Below are 8,183 nucleotides of genomic sequence, written 5' to 3'. Positions count from 1 at the left end.
GGGTGGAGGAAACCAGCACTTCTTCTCTTCATTACTTGGCTCCGTTTTCTTATTGTAGTATGTCTTCCACTCTTCAGTATGACGCTCGAAGGTAAAGGTAATAGAAAACGACGTTGCATATACACCCGCCTCACTTGCGCATGCGCATGAGAGTTTCACCTCTTTCAAGCGTAAATTCACCTACTACTCCTTTCTTTGTCATGGCATGAGCATGTATGGTTAAAAACAATACATAGGTCAACGGACATTATATTTGTATTTTAACTATTTATGGTTTGTTTATATGTATTATCGTCCCGTAACAACGCACGGGCATTTGTAGACTGAAAGAACATAACAAGCACGCAGCTAGCAAGGTAGACTGAAACTTAAAAGTGTCCTTTCTCATTCTCACAAAATTTCTTAGAATTTACAAATACAACCTCATGCATTCACTATATCAGAGTATAGACCCTCCGTTTCCACCCTTTCTCTCTCTACAATGTACATCTAACCCTCCCCACTGTCCCACCGGAAAGCAGATGAAGTAAGAAATGAACGGCACATTCACGGGTCTATAATGCCTTGACTGCCCTACCCGTCTTCAGTTGGAGAGTCCGGGCTGCCCTGCAGGTTCGATCCATCACGCTTCTTCTCCCGCCAATTCTCGCCCCACATCTTAGCCTCGGCCACCATCCGTTCTCTGTCGCCCCACATCTTAGCCTCGGCCACCATCCGCTCCCGGTCACCCCACATCTTCGCCTCCGCCACCATACGCTCCCTATCGCGGTCTTTGTTATTCAAGATACCAGGAAGCTCTTTAGGGGGGTCGTCCCTATCCTTGCCTGGTGATCTGTGGCCAGAGCTGCCAGCTTCGTCGCTCCTGGAGACTGCCCTCCCATTTTCACCAACCTTTATTCGCTGAACGCCACCAGGCTTTCTTGAAGCATGTGCAGCATTAGGGTCATATGATTGAGAAGCCAAATAGGAAAGAGCAGTCACAACATCCGCAATAAGCGGACGAGATGCAGCCTCTGACTGAATGCACATGGAAGCCACTGCAAGCGCTTGGTAAAGACCACGCATGGGGTATCGGCCTTCCAGTCTTGGGTCAGCCATTTTAGGGAGTTTTCTTCTGTCGTTGAAAAGAGGCCGTGCCTGCAAATAAAAAGGCATCATGAGCTCAGGATTATACTCATTCTGCTTTACCATAAACACTCTCTTCTAAGTTCTAACACAATCCTATCAAACAAGAGAGAATACGCAATGGAGAATAATATATGGCTCATAATAATTTCTTCAAGCTACGTATTTTTTTTAAGGGACTACCAGAAGATGACGGATATAATTTTTACAGTATCACCAGTTCCATAACCCATTAGCCAAACACCCATCTGGTTATTTATAGAAGCGATAAATTTAACACAAAAGGTTAGCATTGTTTCTGATCAAATGCGCAGCAAAAACTGTTAAATTAGCAACCAATCTTTATTGACATATCAATACCTAAAAGCCTCTATCAGAAGAGGGCATATCAATAAATATGTAAGGTGATGTCTCGATCTCTTGTAAACAAATTCTTCTAGCTTCTATAAAAAAACAAATATGTAAGGTGCACGCCAAAACAATGAAAACTGCAGCTTACCCATGATACAAGATTTTGTTCTCCGTGCGGACGGGTGCTATCAATGGCCCTGCGCCCAGTAATCAACTCGAGCAAGACGACTCCAAAGCTATAAACATCGGATTTAACTGTCAATTGTCCGGTCATAGCATATTCAGGAGCACAATAGCCATATGTTCCCATGACACGCGTAGAGACATGTGATTTGTCACCAACAGGGCCCAACTTGGCAAGACCAAAGTCAGACAGCTTTGGATGGAAACTCTCATCTAAGAGGATGTTTGATGACTTGAAATCTCTATAAATAACTGGTGGGTTAGCTTTGTCATGGAGGTACTCTAGTCCTTTGGCAGCACCCGCTGCAATTTTCATCCTTGAGCTCCAATCCAATGCATCCTTGTCAAGAGGTAGATCTACATCGTGTATAAAACCCAGGTCAAACAATAACTCCACAATTCAGTGTTCACATCACTATCACACATATTCCCCTTCAAGGAAAAAAATTAAGGCACGTCAAGCTATCACATCCACAAGAGCTACGGTACACTCATCCAACCTTAAAAACTACACCAATTAAAATTGTAATATGAACTAATAGGTTCAATAATTTGGGACATAGTTCAAAAAACTGATAACAGTTGCAAAGTCATGGGTTAACTTAGAAAATATAATTAAATGACGAACTCTTGTTTCATTGCACTTTTTAAAGAAACATGGCTATGAGCATCACTCGATGCAGAGGCATAATAGTTACAAACCTTTTTTGGTTTCCTATGCAATTGTTATATCCAATGAATAAAGAAGTATAATTGTGTAAAAAAAAGGTAGAAAGGACTGTACGTTTACACAATTGTGATACAAACATACCAACCTCATAAACTACACCAATTAAAATGGTAATATGAACTAAGCTGGTTCAAAAACTGATAACAGTTGCAAAGTCATCGGTCAACTTAGAAGGATATGATTAAATGACACTAACTCTTGACACCACTGCATTTTTTTTTCAAGAAAGATGGCTACAAGCATCACTATTACATGGTTGAGACTGAACAGTATGCTGTCATGCATCATGGAAAGGCTTTCAAATAACCAAAATTTGGTAGGGTAAAAGGGGAATGTCGATGGTAATATTTTATGGGCTACAGAAGGAGACAAAACTTTACATTGTAACTATAAACATTTTGAAGTATGGAACGAAAGTATCATGGACAGTACGCAGCCAACTAAAGAGTACACAGATAAGCAAACATAGCCAGTCAGACAGAACGCAGATTTACAATCCATACATATGCTAACACGTGACAGAACAAAAAACATTAGGATATGTATTGAGATACTAAAATGGATTGAGACAAAAACACAAGCAGAAAGAATTGACAGATGGTGATCCTATGCAAACAGCTTTGATACAGGAAAGAAAAGGAGCATCTTACCATGCAAATGATCTTCCAATGATCCGAATGCCATATATTCATAAACAAGAAGGCGCTGATCTCCATCCGCACAATAACCAATCAAACTGACAAGGTTTTGGTGGTGCAGCAAACTAAGCATGAGAACCTCCACTAGAAATTCTCTATTCCCTTGAAGCCCATCCCTATTAAGCTGCTTTATAGCAACAACCTGCAGCAATAACCCAGCACCTTACTAATAAGTTTTGAAATCATCTCATTTCTATGAATTTCCACTATCGCATTTCATGCAAACAACAGCTCAACAATTACTTGATAAAGTCTTTCAACGAAGTAGCAACAGAAAAGTACAGGAGATGTACAAACTAGGAAAATTAGCTGCTTTGAACACCGAAAATCCGTTGGTGAACCTGCGGCCGCACCCACCCCAAATCCCACCCTCGACTCACCATCCAGAACCGTTCGTTATTAGTACCAGCGATGCAGTTATGATGTTGTATTATACGGAAGTACTTGTATTGCAGCTGTATCAAATTATATTTTGAAATACAGGGACCCCACAATCTGATGTCACAGAGAAGGATCTGGTCCGCATTTACTCACCGCAAAGGCAAGTTGGGCCGGTCACATCTCTCCTTCCCCATCCCCAATTCGTCTGTTCATCACCGCAACAAATGAAACATTAATCTTCTTGTCCGAAACCCTATGGCGCCATGGCGGCCAGATCCACGTTCTGCTGGTGTGAAGTAAACTGAGCACGCGGTCGTCTTCTTCCCCTCCGACATCATCGGCCGCAGCTTCCATCCCGACACCACCACAGGGAAGTGGACCACCGGTGAAGCTGTGGACAGCTCCGGCTTCCCCGTGCCGCGCCTACGCTGCCAAGTCTGCGGTTTCCTCGAACGAATCTGTGGCCAGCTAAAAAAATTATGTGGTGCTTTGGTTGATCTGACTGCTACACGAGCAACACAAGTTTTTCTGTTCTCTCTCACCTCATTGGATATTTCGCTATTCATATCATATATAATGATCTTGCTTGGTTCGTGGTGGCAGAAATTGGTCTATGATGTTTGATTTGTTGAGATTGCACCTACGAAATTTTATTTTCTTCCCTCAAGTGTCCTGTTCTGTGCAATCGTTAATGGATTCTGTTATTTCCTGTTTTTATCACCGTCCTGTTCATGGATCTTTGATCCCCAAAAACTTGTGCTATGGTTCTTTGTAGTTCATATAAGATTCTGTGATAATATCAAAAATTAATTAGTAGTTCATATGAGGAATCCGTCAATATCAAATATAAATTTCTGGATCATATAAACAAAAATATGTTGTGGCATGAGATGAGAAAGAGCAGAAATATACATTGAATTTCTCTACCAATTTTCCGGTTCTAATTGATTTATTGAATGATGCAAGTCATATTAACTACCCAAGCCACGAATCTGTACCGAGCTGTAACAATGACGCCATCAGAGTCCCATTAAATGCGTAGCAGCTGAGTATTCATACTCTACACGGACGTATCATCATTTATTTCTGCTTTTTTGATATATTAATGTTACCTTGTCCACGGATCACAAAGCAACTAATGGACGTGCAGATATGGGGTGGTGGCGTGGATGAGAGCCAAAAGTCCCCATCACTTTGAACACCTACTATTACAGCATAGACTAACTTGATGTTGGTATCCAACAATTCTTACAATTTTCAGTTCACATATTCTGAACAATACTAGTGAAGGTAACTGCCATCTCCAACCTCCACACAGTAGATGATAAGGAAAGAACAATATGTAATTTTAAAAAGAAAAAAAAAACAGTTACCTGGCCTGTGCTCTCCAGATGGCCCTTGTAAACACGTCCAAATCCCCCTTCTCCTAGAAAGCACTCCTGCCTGAAATTCCTTGTCGCCGTTGCCAGCTCTCGGAAGGTGAAAGTCTGTGCCGAGATGGCATTCCCATTAGCATCTTTTGGCACAGAAGCCTCCCTTGCTACAGCATTATTTTTCACCCTGGTATTCCCTGCAGATGTTGAACAAACGTTACAAGTAGGATCACCTAAATACGAGAACTGTGATTGCAATCAAATGGAGTGACATAGTACTGTCTCCCCATATCTATACCTAATAATAAAGTACGAAGTGTTTCCGTGGTTTGGTCCGTTTTCGTCCGTCGTCCGTCGCGTTTGATGGCTAAATTTTTTTCGTCCGTCGGCCTAGAATCCGTTCCAAATACAATCTGGCTTGGATGATCCCTATTACGCTGGCCTAAACGCGCACGTCCAGCGTGGAGCGTCTGTCATAGGTTCGCTTGGGCCAGAGTACGTGCCCATACCGAATCCCTCCGGAACTCCATCGCGGGCCCTCAATGGTGCTATAGGTACAATCCAAGTTGGTTTCATTTTTAAACACATGGCCCACACGAAGAGATCAGAACAAATTCAGCGCACCGCAGATGCTTCCTTCCTCCCACCCATATAGCGTGGGAACGAACCAGACAACACCGTATCCTCACGAAATCTGATCGAAACCCATGGAACCAATCCGTCAAACGAGTAGGGCTTCTACACCACCGCGCTCGCCGAGTTTGGCCTCATCCATGGCCCCGACGTGGCAACGTAGGCAAGACAGCATCGGAGACCGCCGCCACCCACAAGACGCGCAGGAAGGAACCACGACCACAAGGTGGGTTCTGCACCGACCAAAGCCAAGCCGCATGAGTTGATGCCTCATCTGCTGCCGCCTACCATGAAGGTCACGTGGACGATGTCGCACAGGTGGAGCGACAAGTACAAGAGGACATGCTCAACATAAAGCTGCAGCAGCAACAACAAATTAATTGACACCATCGTGGAGGATGAAGACGTTATTGCCGATGAAGCTCGACGCGGTCTGACCGGTGACGACGCTAATGGCGTGATCCAAGAGAATGCTCCTGCTACAAGATCAAATCCCGCGGAAGTGTGGCAACCATGACTGTGATGCTCCCAATGCGCACCCGGCGTTGTTCATGTAAGACAAGCGCGGCGACAGCAGCAACAATGCACTACCGGCCCCTTCACCCGGCTCCAGAGCCAGGCCGGCATCGAGCCGCGGAGAGCACCCATCGCCCATCGCACGTCGCGTTTCATAAGGGCTTTCTGGTCGTCCGCCGTGGCAAGGCGGGGCAAACTCCACACCATGCACACCCCAGAGATCCTACGTCTGAACCAGGCGGCCCAGCTCCAGCGCCAGGCCGGCATCGAGCCGTGGATCGCCCAGCACACGTCACCCTTCAGCCGGGAATTCTGGTCATCCGCCGTGGCGAGCCACCAAACTACACACCATGCACACCCCCGAGATCCTACGTCTGAACCAGGCGGCCCGGTTGCCTTGTTACTTAATTGATAATATATTTTTCTCAATGTTGTATAGGTGGTTTGCTTGAAACCAAGATGCAAATACATAATTAAACATAGATCTTTATGTGGTGTGAAGAAGATGAACAACATGAGAGAATTGGGATACGGACAATGTTGCCCTCGGCAATCAACCCAAGACCAATTCTCCACCAGTCATGTTGTCTCTAAAATCAAACTGCTAGCTAATGGCATTAAGATGGTATCTTTGTTAAAGTGGATCAATCACCGGGTTGCGGAGCTTGGGCAAAACGCAAGACATAAAGATAAACTGCATTTGCATATGGAAACTGTTAGGGCAAGTGGGCAACCATCAAGTGTTGCTGCACTTTCCGTTGAATTTCATAATGAGTCGGGGGACCTGCCCAAATATGTCCCATGAGCCTGTCAACATATTAATTTTTTTAAATATTGCATACAAAATAAATCTGATGGGCATGCAGGAGGATGATTTGCGGGGTGTTTGACTATTAGTTTCTCCCGGTGCAACGCACAGGCACTTTTGCTAGTAATCTTAAAAGTTTATCTCCTTTATTTCTGATCTCACAGTAATCTGAAGCAAAGCAGAATCCAATTACACCTGCGTATCCAACCGAACAAAAATAGTCCATCTTCCCCTTTGTTTTATTCTACAGTTATCTGATTCATCGCGTACAGATCAGCAAGAACAAAATGGTCCAAATCCATGTACCTCTCTACGGATCCGATTCTACCAACCACTATGGGATCTAGTGAACGCACCTGCGGAGAGCTTCTCGATGCGCGGCGCCGACATGGGGTGCTGCAGCTCCGGGTAGCCCCTCTCTCCCTGCCGGCTGCCGCCGACGCCGACGCCAACGCCACCACCATAAGCGGCTGCCGCCACGGAAGAGCCTCCATACCTACCACCACCTGCCTTGGGGTTCAGCTGCTCATCTGCAGGAGAGTCGAAGCAAGAAAAGCAGCCCATGTCCAGCGGCACCTCACCACCCCAGCCAAGAACCCGTCGCATCAATAAAGGGATATCATTTCCTTCCCTTTCCTCCCTCTGCCGGACGATATTTTTTCAAGCATAGAGTGCCACCAGAGCGGAGAGCGATCAGGGTGGATACGCAGCTTGCTCTGGATCGGATCTTCCGGCGAGGGGATCGAGGGAGGTGGGGGAAAGCGGAGGGAAGGTGCGCTTTTTTATTGGGTTTTTGGAAGTGAGGAGCGAAGGAAGCACAAGGCAGCGAAGAGGGGGTGGACTCTCCCTCTCGCGGTCTCTCGCGGCAGCCGCCCAGCTAATACGCGTCTTTCCCCTTCTTCTCTTTTTTTTTTTTGAACAAAGGAGGAGACCCCGGAGGAACTTCATTCAGAGAACATGTCATGTGGCATGTACAAATTGCAAGCAGGCCCCTAACAACACTCGCTAAGAACTTAATGTTTGAAGATAAATCCTGCTCATTTACATAAAACACCCTAGAACTGAAGATAAAAAAGCAATCGAGTCCTCGAGTGCCTCCGCCATAGGTCGCCGGCGTCCTCAAGGCGTCGCCGCCGAGGAACAAGGGAAGGTTGCTCGAGTGCCCTCTTTCGGCGAAGAACCGCCGCCACTGGGCACCTCCAAGCCACCGGGGACAAACCACTTGGCGGCGAAGAAGCACCGAGCTCCAGCAGCAGAAGCGGTGAAAGGCCTCCACGTCGGAGGTTGAACAGAGGCCGCCATGCAGGCCAAAAATCGCGGAGACGAGGATGCCGCCTACGTGTTTGAGCTCGTCGACGAAGTACCACCGAACCTGAGCCGCATCT

At 45.7% G+C, this 8,183-nt stretch overlaps 1 protein-coding gene across 1 annotated transcript; it reads right to left on the bottom strand.

Moving 5' to 3' along the window:
• Nucleotides 1–370: 370 nt before the first annotated feature.
• LOC127319539 (probable serine/threonine-protein kinase PBL7) lies at nucleotides 371–7,632 on the bottom strand. Its single transcript, XM_051349509.2, has 5 exons — nucleotides 7,155–7,632; nucleotides 4,842–5,038; nucleotides 3,040–3,229; nucleotides 1,625–2,016; nucleotides 371–1,137 (listed from the first exon to the last, which is right to left on the bottom strand). The coding sequence occupies exons 1-5, from the start codon at nucleotides 7,402–7,404 to the stop codon at nucleotides 574–576; spliced, it is 1,593 nt and encodes a 530-aa protein (XP_051205469.1). The 5' UTR covers nucleotides 7,405–7,632; the 3' UTR covers nucleotides 371–573.
• Nucleotides 7,633–8,183: the final 551 nt, after the last annotated feature.

Source organism: Lolium perenne, chromosome 6 (assembly GCF_019359855.2).
Source record: "Lolium perenne isolate Kyuss_39 chromosome 6, Kyuss_2.0, whole genome shotgun sequence".
Taxonomy (NCBI): Eukaryota; Viridiplantae; Streptophyta; class Magnoliopsida; order Poales; family Poaceae; genus Lolium; species Lolium perenne.
Note: the sequence above shows the minus strand (reverse complement) of the source record. Positions and strands in the feature narration are given on the sequence as shown.

What these genes read in the sequence shown, in the direction of transcription:
- LOC127319539 (XM_051349509.2), bottom strand. Translation starts at nt 7,404, where the DNA reads ATGCGACGGGTTCTTGGCTGGGGTGGTGAGGTGCCGCTGGACATGGGC. An exon ending in ATCTGGAGAGCACAGGCCAG is followed by an intron (nt 3,230 to 4,841) that starts GTAACTGTTTTT and finishes TTATTGCTGCAG; the next exon opens with GTTGTTGCTATAAAGCAGCT. An exon ending in ATTGGAAGATCATTTGCATG is followed by an intron (nt 2,017 to 3,039) that starts GTAAGATGCTCC and finishes TACACGATGTAG; the next exon opens with ATCTACCTCTTGACAAGGAT.